At 47.5% G+C, this 20,496-nt stretch overlaps 1 protein-coding gene and 1 pseudogene across 1 annotated transcript in view; one reads left to right on the top strand and one right to left on the bottom strand.

Annotated features, from left to right (window-relative positions):
* ITGAE (integrin subunit alpha E) overlaps positions 1–18,612 on the bottom strand; it is a 48,134-nt gene extending 29,522 nt beyond the window's left edge. Inside the window, exons 1-12 of the mRNA XM_063109823.1 lie at positions 18,587–18,612; positions 14,883–14,908; positions 13,733–13,853; positions 6,370–6,461; positions 5,001–5,068; positions 4,512–4,629; positions 4,114–4,281; positions 3,628–3,743; positions 2,822–2,973; positions 1,907–2,060; positions 1,083–1,233; positions 515–582 (exon numbers count right to left, since the gene is read on the bottom strand). Coding sequence (XP_062965893.1) covers positions 515–582; positions 1,083–1,233; positions 1,907–2,060; positions 2,822–2,973; positions 3,628–3,743; positions 4,114–4,281; positions 4,512–4,629; positions 5,001–5,068; positions 6,370–6,461; positions 13,733–13,853; positions 14,883–14,908; positions 18,587–18,612 — 1,260 coding nt within the window. The remainder of the gene's footprint in view (positions 1–514; positions 583–1,082; positions 1,234–1,906; positions 2,061–2,821; positions 2,974–3,627; positions 3,744–4,113; positions 4,282–4,511; positions 4,630–5,000; positions 5,069–6,369; positions 6,462–13,732; positions 13,854–14,882; positions 14,909–18,586) is intronic.
* On the top strand, positions 4,974–20,090 carry LOC134387856 (tubulin alpha-1B chain-like; annotated as a pseudogene).
* The last annotated feature ends 406 nt before the right edge of the window (positions 20,091–20,496 follow it).

The raw sequence follows: 20,496 nt of genomic DNA on the forward strand, positions 1-20,496 counted from the left end.
TTTTAAAGAAAAAATTATGACTGAGCAAGACAGAGCTCGTCTCCTTCTCAGGTTGCCCAGCTGGGGCCTGGCACCCAGGGCCCACCTGTGTTGAGTGAAGGTGCTGACTGTGCTTCCACCAAGCATAAGGACGGTGTGTCCCCGCCATGCCTGCATCTCCCTGTCTGTGGGGAACAGTGCGGCCCTCCAGGAGAAGTAAGCAACTTGTCTGGCAGGCTGACCCAGGCCAAATCCCGTTTTACTGGTCTGTATGAAGGGGAACTACTCAAACCTCGAGCCCACAGAACAAAATGGCCTTCCGTAATAAATATGGCTATTCTTTTGTCTATCTCAATGGTGCAGATTAGGGTGAGCCAGCAGAAGTGTTTCCCTTCACGCTAGAATGTCTTCTTCAGAGGCATCACCACAGGGAGGGCAGAGACCTGCGTGGTGAGCCAGCAGCCCCTGAATCCCTGGGTGCACTGAGGGCCGTCCTCTACCGGCAAGATTGTCTGGTGCTGAGTCAGCCATGTACCTCTTCCAGGATCTGGGCGCTGAAGCCAATCTGTGCCAGCTGGTAGTGAAGGGCATCTCCGACTGTGCCTGGAAGCCAAGAAGCTCAGTGAGATGCTGCTGCGGGCTGAGGTAAAAGGAGAAATCAAGTCGGGGAATGGACTAGCTTGGCATTTGCTCCCAGAGAGAACAATGTTTGGTATAATGGGAAGAGCACTGGGCTGACAGCAGAGACATGGGTCCTGAGTTAGCAATTACTGGCTGAGTAGGCTTGGGCAGTTCACTCCCTCTTTCTGGGCCTCAGTTTCCTCATCTGTGAGCTCCTAGGAGAATAAACTATGCCCCAGTCATCCTTGTTTCTCCAGCACCGATTCAGTTCATTGAAGCTTCACGGAGATTCTGGGAAGTGAGTAGGGCAGGGGATATTGCTTTTTTAGAGCTGGAACAGCTGAGGCTCAGAGACACGATGGGAGTTGCTCAGAGTACTGCATGGAGGTGGGACAGAGGTGGGGACAGAGCACAGGGCTCAGGCCTCCTGCTGGATGCCGAGGGAGCTGCCACATGGCGGCCCAGGCCCCTGGAGCCCTCACCTTCCATGCGAATGATGTTCTGCTGCAGTTTGCTCCTCAGCCCATCCAGCGCCGTGTAGTTGGTCACCTTGAAGGCATGGGTCTCATCAGGGTCCGAGGCGATCAGCTTCAGTTCTCTGTCAGTCTTATCATTCTTAAATGCATCTCCCACCTGCACAGAGGCCCTGGGTCAGTGGGTCCGCACCATGGGGTCTGGCTGGCTTCCTCAGGCCCTGAGGGCTCACCAGGCTCAGGGAGATTGCCCAGCCCCTCTGCCTGGCCTTCAGGGACCTCCAGCACCTGTCTCTTTCTTACCTCCTTACTTCCCTGTTCCCTGTTCTCTCACACACACTGGGCAAAACTCAGGCTTTACCGAACTACATGTGTTTTCCTGAACACACCAGGAAAACACATATAATGTGTTTTCCTGAACACACCAGGAAAACACATATAATGTGTTTTCCTTCTCATCTCTGCACATGTTGTTCCCTGTGCCTGCAGAGCCCTTCCTGTGTCCCTGTGTCCTAGGCCAGCTATGCCTGTTTGTCAGGACGTAGCTCAGCACCACCTCCTTCAGGAACCTTCCCTGATGTCCTTCCTGGGAACTTGCCCCATCATTGCTCAGGCAGTGAGCTGTGATCACCACTGAGAAATGAACCTTCTGCAGGAAGACTGGGAAGGGGAGAGGGGCACCGGACGTGGGGACGGGGGAGAAGAGGAGGAGCGTTTGTGAATAGAGCAGCGTCTGGGTAAACTGTTTACAGAAGCCCCTGCTGGGAACCCTGGCTCCTCCCTACCCTAGCCTGTGCAGGGTCAGGATATGCCTCCCAACTCCCGGCTCTTACCCCAATGGCAAAGCGCTCAACACCCAGCATCTTTGGGGAGTTGATGACAGTCGTGAGGTTGAGGGGATCCCCGAATATGTCACCATCGGTGAGCACCACCATGACCTTGGATGCCTTTTCTCTGGAGCCGTGGCTTGGCGTGAAGATGTTGTCTCTAAATGGGAGACAGTCAGTGAAGAGGAGAACTTTGCCAGAGGGGTGACTGAGCTCTGGGGAGACTGTATTCACTGACCTATTTTAGAATTGGAGAGGATTAACAAGCACTCCCAAATAGAGAACAAAGGCCTAAAGGGGGGGTGGTGACATCCCTTATGTCACACAGTGAGGCCAGGTAGAGGTAGGGGTGCAGTACAGGTGTTCTTGCTCCCCATCTGCTCCCAACAGAACAGTGCTGGACAGCACTGGAGACTATTCCTTTTATGTGTATGCAGGAACAGCAATGATATTAAAACAATGGGCAATACTTAAACAGCACTTATTATGTGCCAGGCACTGTTGTAAGGACTATATATATTTTAACCTGTTTAATCCCCACAAAATCCTATGAGTCAAGTACTATTAACATTCTCATTTTAAAAGTAAGAAAACTGAAACACAGAGAGGTTAGGTAACTTGTCCAAGCTCACACAAATACAAACTGCAGCTGAGATTTGAACCCAGGCAGCCTGTTCACTGAGTGCTCTGTGCTCTACTGACTCTCACAGGAGGAAGTCTCTGGAAGAATTTTTAGAGAACGGTCCTGGAGTGTCATCCCTCACATCCCCTCTCAGCCAGGGAAGATCTAGAACCCTAGCCCCTCTTCTCACAGTTCTGTCCAGCCACCTTCTCCGGGTATGATGCCACAGAGCCCCTGGGCAGGGCCACTGGTCAGCACCCCACAGGTGCTCAGGTAATTCCATCTGCCCTCACACTCACAGGACGTGCTGTATGGCTGAAGCCGTCTTGGTGACATTGCCCACTTGAGTGATGTTCTGGACTCTGGCAAGGGAGGCCATCACGTCCTGGCTGTCCTGAAGGTCAAACTCAGTCTGGATCACTTCCCCGTACTGCACCAGGGCAAAGCTGCACTGGAGGGGAGGAGTCGAGGTGGGGGAGGAGGTTGGCAGAGTTGCCGTGCCCAGGGTAACCCCTGCCCCTGAGATTGTTCCCCCTGGAAGCTGTGGAAGAATCCACTCAGTCCCCCTTGTCCCTAGGCAGGAGGAGATGCTAAGGCAAAGGGAAATCTCTAAGCAAGGAAGGTATGATAGTAATGATCCCAATGAATCATAGATTTCTCCCTGATTCCATATCCCTGAGTAGTCTGCCTCCACATTGACTATGGGATTGGCCATGTGACTTGCTTTGGCGAATGGGACATCAGTGAATGTGATGCAATCAGATATTTGAAAAGTGCTTATGTGCACTGGGTCCTGCCTTCTTGGAATGTTGCTGCCATGAAAAGGTTGAGCTTGCCTGCTGGAGATACATGGCCCAGACAACTGAGTGGGGCCGTCTTAAGCCATCCAGCCCCAGTAAAGCAACCAGATGTCTGCAGCTGCAGGATAACTACAGGAAAGACAACAGAAGAACTACCCAGCTGAGCCCAGCCCAAATATCTGCCCCACAGAATCGTGAGCAGATGAAATAGTAGTTGTTTTGAGTTAGTTTATTTGAGGTTGTTGTTGTGTATCTGCAAAAGGTAAGTGATAGCCTATGAGAGACCAGCTCTTAGGGAAGCCCACCTCAAAACATTTCTCATAGATGCTCCTCATCATGTTGGAGATGAAGTCTTTTGCTCTCTGGAAGTCAGGGGGATCGATGCTTCCTGAGCCATCCAGGATGATGGCAATCTCAGTGCCTAGCCAAGACAATGAGCAGGTCAGGAGTGGGTGTTGCATTTGGGGCAAGAGTGAGGACAGCATGCCCTGCCCTGTAGGGCACCTGCCCCCATTCAAGCCCTGAGGGCTTAGCTCAGGGAAGAAGTCGGGGAAGATCCTGTAAAGCTTTTGTCTCAGAGGCAAAGGGAAAGCTAGAACCTGCTCTGGCTCTGATTCATGTGTGAGTCACTATTATCACTCCCTTTCTCTGGACCTCAGTTTCCCCATCAGTGAGATGAAGGGGCAGTTCTGGGACTGGCTAGGCTTGTAGAATCCAGCCATGGCTCACCATCTCCCTCATCCCTGGAGGCTGCCAGCCTAGGAGTCAACTGTAACAGCCTCTGTGAGCACCCCAGATCTGCCTCTTCTCACCAGCATCCTCCTCCTCCTCCTCTTCATCCTCTTCCACCTCCAGATCCCGGCGCTGCCTGGCTGTGTTCTTGTCCTCTCCTGTGCTGCTTTTTTTGTTCCTGTAGCAGTCTCCAGCATCCACGTGTGAGTCTGGATCCAGGAGACTTTCTTTTAAAAATACACATGGAAGAGCTCAGAGTCAGAAAGCCCCCACATTCACCTCAGACAAGCTCACATGTAGTTCTTCCCTGATGCCTTTCCTGCAGGTCCTTGGGCCTGCCTTGCCCTACTCTGGGCTTCTGTGTCCTTCTGCATCTGTGGTGGGCTGGTGCCTCTCCTAGGAAACCCAAGGGGATCTCTTTAGAGCTGTCCATGGCCAGTGAGTATCCAATCCTTACCAAGGTCAGAGAAGTAGGCCTGGGCCTGGGGACGGAGGTCAGGGGCCAGTAGGCTGCAGGTGCCTGTGAGTTCTGAGCTGAGGCTGTGGGGCTGCCGGTTCAGCACTTGAATGCATATCTAGGGAGAGGGGAAGAAAGGGAGGGGAAAGGCTGGGTCACCCCCATGTCCTTAGCCACACCCACACTATCACTCCCATCCCAGAACTCTGGTTCAATCAGACAGGGACACAGGAACAGCTAGCTCACCCCTCACCAGGGGAGGAGTCAGTGGTGGGGTTAGCACCTGGGTGGATGTGCTGGGTCACGTGGAATACCCAGGTTAGCCCTGGCATCAGCATAGATGGTCAGAGCAGTACTCTGCCTGGCACTGGCACAAGGGAGACAGCTGGGCTGAGCCCTGGGAATACACGCCAGTCAGAATTGGTATCAACACCAGGGTCAACCACCAGTTCCCAGAGGCCCTCCATCCCTCCACCCATGCACACTCACCAAAACACCCTGGTGGCTCCGGACAACTGTCACTCCCCGGTGCTTCCTCTTTGGGAAAGGGGCATGCTCTGAAACAGGTAAACCCAGGTAAGGAGGGAGGGGCACTGGGAGGCAAGCCTAGAGCCAAGGTCAGAGAGCACAAGTCCACCTTGTTCAGATCCCCATGAGAAACTTGGCCACTCAGACCAGCCTCCAGAAGCCAGAGTGCGGGACCTTCAAGGACAGGCCTGGACACACCCAGGGCAAAGTGCCTATCCCCAGGTTTACTCACTGACTCATTCAACAAACACCCCTTAACATCTGCTCTGTGCCCAGCCTTGTGACAGATGGTGATGGAAATCCAGAAATCACGAGACCTGGTACTTTTCCTCAAGGAGTTCCCAGCCTGGTGAGACAGGCAGGTAGAGAAGCACTGCCTGGGGGCTTGGCGGCACCAGGGAAGTGTGCAAGATGCTGCGGGACTGCCTATATGGACTGATAAACCCTCCAGCCTCAAAGATTCGTCACTGGGGAGTCTTACAGCCCCACAGCCCCAGGGGCAGAGGTGGTAGCCCCTTCTTCCTCCCCACTGTGAGCCTCAGGATCCTGCCCTACTTTTGAGTCACAGAATCACCTAACTCCCCTCCTGGAGTGTGTACTTATCTGGGCAGACTGAGTCTGCTCAACTCAGTGCTCTCTCAGAGACAAGGACTGCACTTATACAGCTGAGTGATTGTCAGTCAGTGCGTGACTTGAGTCAGATTGGGTGGGATGGGTAGAGTTTGGTTAATGAGTGAATCAGGTTCATTCGTTTGCTCATTTATCCACTCAAATGGTATTTACTGATTGAGTGCCTAATATATGCCAGGCTCCATACTAGACACTAGGAAAGCCACAGACTGGGACAGGTAGGGTTGAATTCCACTGAGGTATGATGAGTTGTGTTGGGATAGGTTAAGGTTTGGGATCAGCCAGAGTAGGGTTTGCATCTGTAGTGCCACTGACCCTAGAGGTGTGACCTTAATCATACTGGCAACCAAAGAACCTAACTTCTCTGGACCATAGCTTTCTCTCCTGTAAATGGCGTGGTTTGGAGGATTAAACATGAATGAAGCACTCAGCAGAGTGCCAGGCACGTGGTGAGCACTCAAGACATTTCAGGTGTCAATTCTGTTGTCAGGATTGCATCAGGAAAGGTGGCTGGTGATTAGGATTGGGTTGGCATGGGATTGGGCATTGGGATAGAAGTCTTGCTGTGGATGGTTTTGGAGTCTAGGGATGGATGGGCTGGATTCAGTGGGGATGGAGTTGGAATGGTTTGGGCTGGGATAAGTGGGATTCCTAGAAAGGGAGTTCTGGAGAGCATTCCCTGGAGTTGGGGCTGACTTACCTACTGGTTGGCAAAGGATTTCACCCTGGGTGCAGGAACATCGATGCAGGGGTCCTGATGTCCTACTGGTTCTAGGGCTGGTAATCAGGAGCCTGAGTGGGAAGACGGACAGCCAAGCTGAGGTGGCTGATGACTTCCTTTGCCCCCTGCCTGCCCAGGTACAGGCTTCCCATTCTAGGCCCACCAGCTCACACACTCCCTGTCTGGCAGGCTATAGAGAAGTCCCAGACTAGGGAAAGGCAGCCAGACTCCTAGCCCAGTACCATAGACTCTGCATGACTGGGAAGGCATTTGCTCAGTCTCTACTTCTGCACAGCTCCAGGCAGGAAATGGTTAAATGCCACCCCTCTCTGCCTGCCGCCCACCCTGACAGAGATGGGGGTGATACTGGTGGTAAATAAAGATTCGGCTCTCTTGTGGGGGTGGGGGTGGGGAACCAGGAAGCCACCAGCAGCATAGTTGGTTCCACTGGGGCAGTGCTGGCTTCCTGGTGGCTGCCCAGGGGGCCTGCCCCACCTTGCCTCAGTGATGGCCCTTCCTGAGAAGAGCACACTGGTGCCCCTGCTCTATGGGTCAGAACTGAGGTCTGGGGGTGGATGTAGCTTGACTAAGGCAGCCTCTGGAGATGCAATTCCTGATTGCAAACTTCTTGCCCCAACCCCAAGCCCTGCCCAGGGAGACAGCAGAGTCTAGTGTCAGCAGAAACATTCTCACTTTCCAAGCTGCCCAGTGAGGACCGAGCTGCCCAGAGACAGAGAGTGAGCTCCTCATCCCGGGCGGTGAGAGTCGGGGCTGGTGGGGAAGGGACCCCGTGAACCAAAGTCTTTATGCTGAAGGCAGAAGGAAGCCATGGAGGACTTTGTTAAGCAGAAGCACATGAGTAGTCTATACTTTCAAAAGGTCATGGTGTGGCTACAGTGGGTTGGGGAACCAACTAGAGAGCACACGATGGGGACAGAAATGAAGTACTGTCTCCATTTCCTCAACTCCTATCACTACATTTTTTTAAAATTATGAAATAAATGCACATATCTGCATAGTCACAGAATTATAAAGTCTACACCTGTGAGTGGATGCCCCCTGTCCCCAAGCTGAACGCACCCCAAGCTGACTCCCACTATCTGATATAGCTCTTGTCAAGGTTACCAGTGGTCCCCACGTTGCCAAATCCAACGGGCCCTTTTGTGCCCTCACCTTCCTCAACCTCTCAGCAGCCCTGGACACAAGTGACCACACCCTCCTCGAAACACTTTCTTCCTGATTCCCCCCTACTCTCTATTACTCCTTCTCAGACTCCTTTGCTGGCTCCTGTGCTATCTCACCTCTAAATGTCACCAGAGTCCTGGGGCTTGGTCCTTGCTTTCCTTGCCAGTACACTCTCCCCAGCGATCCCTTCCAATCCTGTGGCTTCAATATCCCTTTAAATGCTGACATTCCCACCTTTACATCTGCAGCCCTAGCATCCCTCCACCAGACACCAGCGTGGCTGTCATACACAGAATAATGGCCCCCCAGAGATGTCCATGTCCTAATCCCCAGAACCTGTGAATATGTTACCTTTTATGGTAAAAGGGACTTTATAGGTGTAATTAAATTAAGGATCGTGTGTGTGTGTGTGTGTGTGTATGCGCGCGCGCGTGTGTGTGGCTGGTTGGTTTGGGGATCCAAACCCTTGACCTTCAGAGAAAGATTTGAAGATGCTATGCTACAGGCTGTATTTTTCTAAATTTTTTTTTCTTTTCTTTCTTTCTTTCTTCTTTTTTTTTTTTTTCTTTGCTACAAGTTTTAAAGTTGGAGAAAGGGGCCATGAGTCAAGGAATGCAGGTATCCTCTAGAAGCTGAAAAAGGTAAGAAAACAGATTCTCGCCTAGAGTTTCCAGAAGGAACACAGCCCGGCACTCTCCTTTGCTCACAGGCTCCAGCTCCACACTGGCCTGGCCTCAGTTTCTAGACGGCCCTGGCCCCAAGTACTTTCCTGCCTCAGGCCTCCTTCCTGCCATTCCCTCTGCCTGGAACACTTGCCTCCCACTCTCCCCAGGGTTGGCTTTTATTCTCATTCCTCTGCCTCACATCCCTCTCCCCTCCTCATAAGTGCTTTCTCCAACCAGCCCTGCCTCGCAACCCTGTCACTCTGGTTCCCATCACCCTGTTTTATGTCCTCCTCAGAACTTGTCGCCATCTGATAGGACCTTGTTTACTTGTTTACCTTCTTTTCTCTATCCCCTACTAGGCAGTAAGATCCCCAAAGATCTTGTCTATCTTATTCACCATGTTATTCCCAGGGCCTGGCACAGAGCAGAGGCCCAGTAAGTATGTGCTGAATGACTATTGAACAGCAGCCCAGGAAACAGCTGAGGGGGCTGATCTGGGGCAGGCGGAGGGGCAGAGGGCCAAGTGGAGCTGAGCACTGCTGCTCCGTGTGGGCTCTGCAGCTGAGCCCCCAAATTAGGTCACCTCCTCAGCAACCCCACCTCTGTCCCCAGACCCCTCCCCAGCCTGATATCCTCAGCCCCTGGCCCAGCACTTTGTTCCCTGCTCCCCATGAAGGGTAGGCTCAGAACTGGGCTCTCCACCCTTACCCCATTTTGGTGGGGCAGGTGTAGGCCTGTAACAGCCTCTGCTCTCCCTTCTCTTCAGGCCTTTGCCCAAGCTGTTTCCTCTGCTTGCAATGTCCTTCACCTTCCTCTCCTGTAGAACAATCACCCCAAACACCAGCTCCTCAGGAAGCCTTCCCAAAGGAAGAGCAACTTGATCCCCTCCAGGCCCTCTAGGTAGCCCTGACTATTGGAACCCCACCCCCATCCCCAGCCTTTGTTCCCAAGTAGACTATGAGTTCCCAAGAGACCACCATGTACAGCTGTGCAGGCCACACACTGCAGATCCCCAGGATTGCCACTCACATCACAGTCACACAGTTCCATGGCCCCGGGCCCAGTCTGAGCTACCTCTGCTCCCCACCCTTTTTATCCTGCTCAGCCGGTAGTCTCCAGGTTTGCTGACTGAGTGACTAACAAACCAACCAAGCACTGACTGACCAGCTCTGATAAAGGACCAGCCACCAACTGACAGCCCCAGGGGCCTTGGCACCCCTTTCCATCTCCTGCCTTCATCCAGCTCTAACCTATCCCTGTTCTCAGGGTGTATTCCCATGTCTCCCAGGAGGAAGGCCTGTTTTATGTCCCATTCCACGCCCCCTGCAGCAGCCAAAGCCCAGGATGCTGCCAGCCCTGGTTTGTTATATTTTAAAGAGAAAGTGTGAGGTAATGAGAGGGACACATCATCCTTGCACAGGAGCCCAGCCCGCCCAGCCCGTTCCTCTTTCTGTGGCCCAGGTCGGCCAGCCAGTGCATTTCCTGCCCCGTGCGTGGTCTCAGGCTCCATCATCCGCAGCGAGAACCCATAAGTGCCTCCCACCACATCCTCCTCCCCAGCACGTTCAAACCCATGAGCACCCTCTCTGCTTCAGCAGGTGTTCAGGGAGGTTTTCGTGAGCCCAGCTGGGCCCTCCCTCCACCCCTTGGTGAGCTCAGAGCCCTCTGCACCAGGGGCTTCAAACTCCCCTCATGCACCTGGGCCTTTGGGCTTCTGACAGAGAAGAACTTAAAGTTTACAGGGCCTGGAGCTGTGGAGGGTCCCACTGGGGTATTGGTGCAAGGGCACTGGGCAGGAAATGGTCACAAATCACTAGGACTGAAACCTGCTCATGAACTGTGAACAGTTTAGAAAACTGAATGCTGAATCAACACATAACACAGCCCAGCAATTCCACTGCTGAACACGTGTCCAATAAAAATTAAGTACACCCATTCATCAAAAGAAAGTACACAGCAGTCTATTCATAATAGTCCGAAGGGGCTGGCCGGTGAGCTCCCTCAGTTAGAGTGCGGTATTATAACACCACACCAAGGTCACCAGTTCGGATCCCCATACCAGCCAGTTGCCCCCCCCCCCCAAAAGAAACATAATAGCCCAAGGAAACCACCCAAATGCCCATCATCAGTACTGCTCACATGATGGAAAACTCTAGGGAGGAGAGTGAGCACTATTGCCTCAGGCAGCACCACAGATGAAACTGATAGGCCTTATGCTGAGTGAGAGGGGCCTGGCATATCAGAGCACATACTGTGTGCCTCGTTTATATTAAGTTCAAAACACGCAAAACTGACTGAGTTCTCTTCATCTGGATGCTGCTTACACGGGTGGTTCACTTTGTGAACATTCACTGAGCTGCACACTCATGACGTGTGCATTTTTCTGTGTGGCATATGTCAGTAAAATTTTATCCAAACAAAACACAATAAACATTGACCTTTAATTCATCTTCCTGCAGCCAAAAACTCCCTGCCAACCTCCTTACCACCACTCCCTGCTTCAAACCCTTCTGGATCCTCCGAACCCTCAGTACCAGGGTGACAAGGCACTGTCCACCTCCCCCACCTTATTTTCATCACTCTCAGCTTCAGCCATGAGACATTTTCTCAGCTCCTTGACCTTGCTCAGGCTAACTTCCAGGCTTTTGACCACACTGTTCTCTCTGCCTGGACTTCTTTCCCATCTCTTCTCACACTTAATTCCTACCCATTTCCCACATCCTAGTGTACATGCTGAAGAACACAGCTGTCTTGATGCACCCCAGGTGCTCTGGACGTCCCCCAACACAGCCGTCATCACTCCTGTCATTGTCTGACTTGATGAGGGTGGTGACTGTGTCTCCTTCACTATCATACCCCCCAACCATAGCCTGGCACTGAGTAGATGCTCCATAAATACCTGCTGAATGAATAAACAAATGAATGAATGAATTGGCCCTGCCCTTACCACTTAACCTAATGGTCACCAGACTTCATGGTACAGATAGGAAGATGGGGTCCAGAAGGAGGTCTCCTATTCTTCCGCAACACAAAATACTTCTGTGACCTCAGATGTATCAGGGGGAGGGTTTCCCACACACCAAGCAAGTAGTCCTTCAGCAGTGGACACCAGCTGGGTGTCCTCCAATTCAATTCCAGAGGTAGCATCAGATTCCACAGGTTGAGGTCTCAGTCCCACAAGACTGTCCCCCAACTTGTGATGCCAATAGCAAGCCCTAGGTTGTTTTACATGTGCTTCTGACTGACCAGCTATAAAATGGATTCCCACATCCCCTCCTGGGTTCAATGAATTTGCTAGAGTGGCTCACAGAACTCAGGGAAACACTTACATACATTTACCGGTTTATTATAAAGGATATTACAAAAATGAGATGCATAGGGCAAGGTTTGAGGGAAGGGGCCCAGAGGTTCTCTGCTCTCCCTGAGGCACCATCCTCCAGGGACCTCCACGTGTTCACTATTCCGAAGCTCTCCAAACCCTGTCCTTTTGGATTTTTATAGTCTTCATTACATGGGCATGATTGATTAAATCACTGGCCATTAGTGATCAGCTTAACCTTTAACCCTTCTCCGCTTCCCAAGGTTGAGGGCTGAGACTGAGAGTTCCAATCCTCTCATCCTGCCTTGGTCTTTCTGGTGACCAGCCCCCATCCTGAAGCTACCTAGGGCTGCCAGCTATCATTCAACTCATTAGCATAGGAAAAGACATTTATCACTTTGGTGAGTCCAAGGATTTTAGGAGTTATATGCCAGGGATGGAGACCAATGTATATTTCACAATAATGTCACAGGATGTGAGCCTGCTTGGCTGGCGGGGTCATGGCTGAAATCCCAGGGCCTACAAGGCTGCCTCAGGAGCCACCACTGCCCACCCGTCTTCCACCAAGCAGAGCTCATGCCCTGCCCAGTCAGACTGCCTCACTTGGCTCCACCCCAAAGCCTGTCTGGACCCTGGGCTCACTTGCTCAAGTGTGTTGGGTATAAAGGCAACCCTTGACTGCCGACCAGAAGCAAAGCAGTGGGGGTGGGGTGGGGTGGGGAGGGAACCAGCCTGGGGCTAAGCCTGAGCCTGGTTCAGTGGTAGAGCAAGTGCAGAAAAAGCCCTATGACCATCAGGAAAAAAGGGGGGTGTGGAGAAACTAAAGAGACATAATGATATTCAATACATGAACTCTGACCAGATCCCAGCTCTAAAAAAACACAGCTCTAAAAGTCATTTTGGTAACAACAGGAGAAATTGAAATAAGCCTCAGATCTCGTGATTCCACTCCAGAGCTTCTCCTAAAACTAAAGACGTGCTCCTACATCAGCACACCAGCATCACCACCATCTAATAGAATATATATTTCCCTCGTCTGCTTCTTGTCTACCTCCACTGGCCAACCGTAAGCTCCCTGAGCCTAGGGACTTTTGCTTTGCTCACTGCTACAGTCCCAGGGCCTAGCACATAGTAGGTGCAAAGATTTGAATGAATGACCATTGTATATAATTCTACAACTTGCCTTTTTCATCGCACAATATATTTCTAGATAGACACAGGTTAATGACCATCGCACTAGTTTCATTCATCTGACCTGCTTTTAGAATTGCACGGAAGGATTCACATCTTCTTTTTCCCATTTTCCTCATGATGAATATTTCCAGTCATTCACTATGCCAAGCAATATGACGATAAACATTTTTACATGTGCCAGATAATTTCTCTAGGGTTGGCATTTGAAATGGAACTGCCGAGTCAAAGGCCACGTGCATCCTCAACTTTACGAGAAATGGCAAACTTGCTCTCCAAGGTGGCAATACCAATTTACACTCCCACACGTCCCTGTTTCACCACATCCTTACCAGCACAGTGTTGTCGGGTTTTACATTTTTTGTTTATCTAATGGTGGATACAAATGATATTTTTAAAATACAAGGTAATATTTATTGAGCCTTAATTTGGCCAGAAACTGTGCTTAGCCCTTTAAGTGCATCATCTCAAACACCCTTTGCCACCACCCCACGAGGTAGGAAAATCACCACCTCTGTTGTAGAGAGAAGAAACTGAGGCTCAGGGCTGAGCGCCTTGCTAAGGGTGCACAGCAAACGCAGTGAAGATGTCACTGAACCTCAGCTCTAGGAACCACAGCCTGCTTCTCAGCCACTACTCTGCCTCTTATTTTCAATTGTTTCTGTTATTTTTTTGTTTCCAAATTTTCTATAAGGACCATGTGTTACTTTTGTAAGAGACAAAAAAGCCTTAATAAACTTCATTTTAAGATAGTTTTTAAATCCCCCTCCCCCCAGGCAGTAGAGCAGGGACAAGCCCTGGTAAGGTGAGGGACCGGGGCTCTGGGGACCCTACAGACTGGCTGGCAGCCTCTCTCAGGCCTTCTCTCTTTCTCCTGCCTTTCCTTCTGCAAGAGAAAGGAGTTCCTCTCCAGTCTATGGTACTGAGGCCTTCTCTGGGGCCCCCTCAACCCTCAGCCCTCCTGCCCGCGGGCCCCACTCACCAGGTCTGGTTGGTGCTGGGGTCCTGGTGCAGAAGGGAGCTGAGCACGAAAGGCTTGCCTCCCTCGGGCGTGACACAGGGCCGGGCTACATCCAAGTTGAAGGCAGCCAGAGGGGCCAGGCCTGTGCGGAAAAGAGGAACATTTGATGAAAGAGGCACATTTTGAGGCTGTAGCTGGGCCTTTACTCCCATTATTCCATCAAATCCTGTGGGATTATCTCTATTTTACAAATGAGAAAAATGGAACTCCCCAAGGGTCTCTTTTTCCATGGGAGTAGGGCTGGATGCAGGTGTATCTGACCCAGAGCCTCTGATCCTTCCACTGAGCCAAGCTGTGCCAGCACCAGAGCGCCCCCACCCACCCCAAGGCCTTCCCTGACTCTCCCTGAAGAAGCACACCCCACCCCTCACACCTCCTACTGTGCACTATCTGCACCTGTCACATGGCACATACTCATCACTGAGTCCTGTACCCAAGTTAAAATAGACCCCCCAGGAAGAGTGTCTGGTCTGTGTGCATTCAATCTGCATACCCCCTTAAGTGACCCAAGAGAAAAGATAGGTCATCAAAAATACCTGCACACAAACACTATTTACCACAGCCGAGAGATGGAATCAACCTAAATGCCCATCGATGGATAAAAATACTGTGGTATATATATATACAATGGAATACTATTCCGCTATAAAAATAATTTCCCATCATTTGCACCAACATGGGTGGAACTAGAAACCATCAAGTTAAGTGAAGTAAGTCAGGCACAGAAAGACAAATACAACATGATCTCACTCATATGTGGAATCTAAAAAAAAAAAAAAAGCATCGGATGGTTACCAGAGGCCAGGAGAGGAGAGGGGGTAGGAGGAGGAGCCGTGGTGGACTAAGGGGTACAAAGCTGTGCTCTCTACCCTAAGTGAATCCTTGTGCAGTACATGCATGTATTGAAACAACACACTGTACCCCACAAATATATACAAGTAATGTTAAAATAAAACATTAAAAAATACCTGCACATAAACATTTTATAGCAGCTTTTTTCATAGCAGCTGCAACCTGGAAACAACCCAAATGTCCATCAACAGAAGAATGGATAAACTAACTGTGGTGGATTCATACAGAATACTACTCAGGAGGGTAAAGGAATGAACACCTGATACACACAGCAACGTGGTGAATCTCAAAAATCACTATGCTGAGTGAAAGAAGGCTTACATCAAAGAGTCTCTATCACAGAATTCCATTTATATGATGTTCTAGATCCAGCAAAACTAATCCACAGTAAAAAAAAAAAAAAAAAAAAAAAATTACCTGGGGGATGAGAATTAACTGAGAGGGGACAAGAAGGAACATTTGGGGGTGATGAAAATATCTTATTTTTCTTTTTTTGACTCATGGATTCATAAAATATCCTATATCTTGATAGGAGTTTGAATTACAAAGGTGTGTGCATTTGTCAAAATATACTGAAGGTCCACTTAGAATTTGTCCGTTTTACTATAGGTAAATTTTACCTAAAAAAAGAACCACAAACAAATGTTGAACTCTAGTTGATATGTATGCTGAAATGTTTAGGGATGAAGTATACTGATGTCTGCAGTTTACTTTGAAATGCATCAAAATATAAGATAGCTTATAGATAGATGTGATATAGCAATACAAAAAAATGTTGAAAATTGTAAAATCTAAGTGTGGTATGTGGTTTTCCACTGAACAATTTTTCAACTTCTCTGTATATTTGAAATTTTTCATTAAAAATGTTTTGGGGAAAATTGATATTGGCAGATTACCCCCCAAAGAGGTTGTACCAATTCATACTCCAACAACTGAATGGAGAAGGTTTATTTCTCCACAATGTCACCTGAATTTAAAAAGTGTGTAGACCTTTTCATTCTTGCAAATCTTTTCATTCTGTTTTAAAAGTATCCCATCAGGGCTGGCCAGTTAGCTCAGTTGATTAGAGTGCAGCCTTGTAACACCAAGGTTAAGGGTTTGGGTTCCCCATACTGGCCAGTCGCCCCCACCTCCCCCCCCCAAAAAAAACAGAAAAGAGTATCTCATCATCTTGTTATAAAACTATTTTTTAATTATGAGTAAGGAAGGTCAAGTTTCTTTTTATAAGTTAGTTTACTGCCTATTTATGCACATTATCTATTTTTGTAAACAGGTATTTATTATTTTCTTATTCATTTGTAAGAGCTTTTTTCTATCCAAGAGAAATTGGCAATATGTTACAGATATTGTTTCTTAACACAGCTGTCGTTTGACTTGCATAGGGTATTTTTCTCACATCTACATTTTTTACATAGTCAAATTGTTTTTCCTTTATCACTTTTGAGTTTTGTGTTATGCTTTCCCATTCAGAGATTATATTTTTTAATTCACTCACTTTTCTTCAATACATATTTTTCTTGTTTTACTACTTATGCTTAAATCTTTGGTCCATCTGGACTTCATTTTTAAGTATGGAGTGAAATAGGGATCCAATTTTACTTTTTCCCCCCAAGTGAAATTGTCTCAACATTATTTCTTGAATATTTCATCTTATCCCCATAGATTTGAAACACCACCTTTATCATATTCAGAATCCTCATATGCATTTGGGTCTCTGTCGGGACTCGTTCTGCCCCATTAACATCATCTGTTGCTTGGACGTTAGTCTTTTGGCTTTTCTCTTTCAAGACTGGTCCCTCTGGATACATCCTCTCCATACCAGGTGCCAGAAAGATATTTTAAAAGTATGGTCTAACAATGCTACACCACTGCTTAAAACTCTGACATATATTTTCTTTAATTTTTTTTTTACTTATATTTACACGGAGAAAAAAGCAAAATGAAGTTCAGTTTACAGACTTACCTGTGTAATTACTATTCAATTAACAACTTTTTGCATAACAGCTCTTGAAAAGTTGTACCACTTCTTGAACAACACTCCTTTTTTATGGTATAATCTCTACATAAGGAATGAGATTCTGACATCACACTTTCAGGCAAAGACACACTCACCAATTTACTTCAAATAACTGTTGCTAGTTCAACAATATCATATGGAGCAAGTCTGTATTGCAGGTCATGTTTGGATAAACCCAAAGTGCTTCATTCTGCATCTTCTACCATTTTGCTGTCTGCTGAGTGCACAAGCTATTCCCATGGGTTTTGAAAGAGAGAGAGAGTGCCGAATCCTAACCACTAGACCACCAGGGAGCGTCTTCCCATAGGTTTGAAGTGCTTTCAAGTATAGTACTTATTTTGTCCTCAAGGAATTTTTCTGCTTTATAACTTTATTTTTAAAGGCTGTTTAAGTGCAAGATAGCTATGAGTCCCCCCAAAATTAAAAAAATAGTGAAGAAACAGTGTAGAAAGAAAAATGTACCTTCTCAATAATGACTCCCTCCCACTCATCCTCCACCACCATCAAGTCTTGTCTTCCTCCTTTCATGAGGACAATAAACTTTCATTGTAATAAATTACATATGCAAACTGTATTTTTATATTCAAATTATTATTTGTATTTATATAAACTTGTTTTATTGGTGAATTAATATACTTTCCTATGAGTAAAAGTTGTTTGGTCATCTCAGGTTGGAGGAAACACATTATAATTTTTCTATTGAAATTGATGGAAATAGTTTGCTGTGGTTTGAATGTCCCCCCCAAGCTCATGTTGGAGCTTGATCCCCATTGTAACAGTGTTAAGAGGGTGGAAATCTGAGTATGGTATTTGAAAGGTGGAGCCTTTAAGAGGTGATTGCATTGTGAGGACTATGCCACCATGAATATTAACCTATTAATGGTTTAATAGGTTATCAGGGAGTTGACTGGGAGCTTTATAATGACAGCAATTGAGCATGGTGGCACACTCTCACTCAGCGCTTGTTATGTGACGCCCTGCATCACCACAGGACTCTACAGAGAATCCCCAGCAAGAAGAAGGCCCTCACCAGATGTGCTCCCTGGACCTTGGACTTCCCAGCCTCCAAAGCTGAAAGAAATTATTTCTTTATAAATTACCCAGTTTGAGGTATTCTGTTATAAGCAACAGAAAACTGACTAATACATATTTTTTCCAATTAATGGCTTTTAAATTAGCAGTAGAGATTTCAGGAACAAATAAAAATCATTATGCTAAGGACAGCTTTATAAACTATGCTATCTTTTGTATAACAAAGAGAAGAAAATATACACACAAATATGTTGTTCTTCATTTATTAGGAAGATATAACAATTTTAAATTGGTTTATACCCTATAACATCACTTCCAAAAAAAAATTTAAAGCAATAATTGGCTGAATTACAAGGAAAAATACAAAACACCACAACCAAAGTGGAAGATCTTAACACTTTCATATTAGCTATAAAGGCAGACAAAAACCAAAAAAATCAGTAAGTATACAGAAGATCTGAACACTGCAATTAGCAAGCTTAACCTAAATGGACAAACAGAACACCATAACCAACAGTGGTAAAAAAATCATTTTTTTCAAGTACACATGAAACATTTGCCAAAATTGAACATATGCTGGGTTGCAAAGCAAGCCTCAATAAATATCAATGGACTAAAATAATTCAAAATATGTTCTGTGACTATAGTGGAATTAAAGTCAATAGCAAAAAGAAAACTAGAAAAATATGAACTTCTTTGAAACTAAGGAATGTACTTCTAAATAACCCAGGCTCAAAGAAATCACAATGGCAATTCTAAAATATTTTGAATTGAATGAGAATAAAGATATGACAGATCAAAACTTGTCGGCTACAGTTAATGCAGCGCTTAGAGGAAATGCACAGCTTTAAATGCATATGTTCTACTTCTCCCCCAGATTCCTCGGTAGTCTGTCAGTGGAAGATTCTTGTCACCGTTCCCCCACCTCCTCTAGCGCCATGAAGCCCTACAAGTCCCCATCATGCATGAGTGCATCTCCATCCACAATGGCCAGGTTGGCATCCAGAGCAATACCTGCTGGGAGCTCTACTGCCTGGAACATGTCATCCAGCCAGATGCCAAGTGACAAGACATTGGGGGAGGAGATGACTCCTTCTACACCTTCTTCAGCAAGATGGGCACTGGCAAGCATGTGCCCAGGGCAGTGTTTGTAGACCTGGAACCCACGGTCATTGCAGAAGTTCACACTGGCACCTACCGCCAGCTCTTCCACCCTGAGCAGCTCATCACAGGCAAGGATGATGCTGCCCGTACCTATGCCCACGGGCACTACACCATTGGTGAGGAGATCATTGACCTCATCTTGCACAGAATTCGCAAGCTGGCTGACCAGTGCCCAGGTCTCCAGGGCTTCTTGGTTTTCCACAGCTTTGGTGGAGGAACTGGTTCTGGGTTCACCTCCTTGCTGATGGAACACCTCTCTGTTGATTATGGCAAGAAGTCCAAGCTGGAGTTCTCCATTTACCCAGCCCCCAGGTTCCCACAGTTGTAGTTGAGCCCTACAGCTCCATCTCACCACCCACACTACCCTGGGGCATTCTCATTGTGCTTTCATGGTACACAATGAGGCCATCTGTGACATCTGTCATAGAAACCTCAACATTGAGTGCCCAACCTACAGTAACCTTAATTGCCTTATTAGTCAGATTGTGTCCTCCATCACAGTTTCCCTCAGATTCGATGGAGCCCTGGATGTTGACCTGACAGAATTCCAGACCCACCTGGTGCCCTATCCCCACATCCACTTCCCTCTGGCTGCACATGCCCCAGTCATCCCTGCTGAGAAAGGCTACCATGGACAGCTTTCTGTAGCAGAGACCACCAATGCTTGCTTTGAGCCAACCAACCAGACAGTGAAATGTGACCCTCGCCATGGTAAACACATGGCTTGCTGCCTGTTGTACCGTGGTGATGTGGTTCCCAAAGATGTCAATACTGCTATTACCACCATCAAGACCAAGCACAGCATCCAGTTTGTAGATTGTGCCCCACTGGTTTTGAGGTTGACATTAATTACCAGCCTCCCACTGTGGTTCCTGGTGGAGACCTGGCCAAGGCACAGCGAGTGTGTGCACGCTGAGGAACACCACAGCCGTCGCTGAGGACTGGGCGTGATCACCTGGACCAAAGTCTGACCTGACATGTGCCAAGCATGCTTTTGTTCACTGGTACATGGGGGAGGGGATAGGAGAGTTTCTGAGGCCATGAGGACATGGCTGCCCTTGAGAAGGATTATGAGGAGGTTGGAGCAGAGAGAGCTGAGGGTGAAGAGTATTAACTTGTCTGCTGCAGTTTTACTCTCCAGTGTCTCAGGACTATCTTATTTCTGTTGTTCTTAGAAACTGTCCACTGTGGCTCTAAACTATCAATAGAAGTAATGTTTCCATTTTTTACAAAAATGCATATGTTAAAAAAGAAGGCTGAAAATTAATTATTTACATTTCCATCTCAAGAAACTAAAAGAATAGCAAATCAAACTCAAAGAAAGTACAGGAAAAAATAAAGAATTGAGCATATATCAGTGACATAGAAAACTAACTTACAGTAGAAAAATAACAAAGCTGCAGTTCATTTTTAAAAAGATTAATAAAACTGATAAACTTGCAGCAGTACTGATCAAGAAAAAAAAGAGAGAGAACATACAAATTACCTATATGAATGAAAAAGGGGACATTATAATAGATCCAAGACATTTAAAAAATGAGATGATGTTATATATATAACTTTATGCCAGTAAACCTGACAATTTGGGTGAAATGGACAAATTCCTTGCAATGAAAACCTACCAAAACTGACAAAAGAAGAAACATAAAATCTGACTAAG

Source organism: Cynocephalus volans, chromosome 10 (assembly GCF_027409185.1).
Source record: "Cynocephalus volans isolate mCynVol1 chromosome 10, mCynVol1.pri, whole genome shotgun sequence".
NCBI classification, from domain to species: domain Eukaryota; kingdom Metazoa; phylum Chordata; class Mammalia; order Dermoptera; family Cynocephalidae; genus Cynocephalus; species Cynocephalus volans.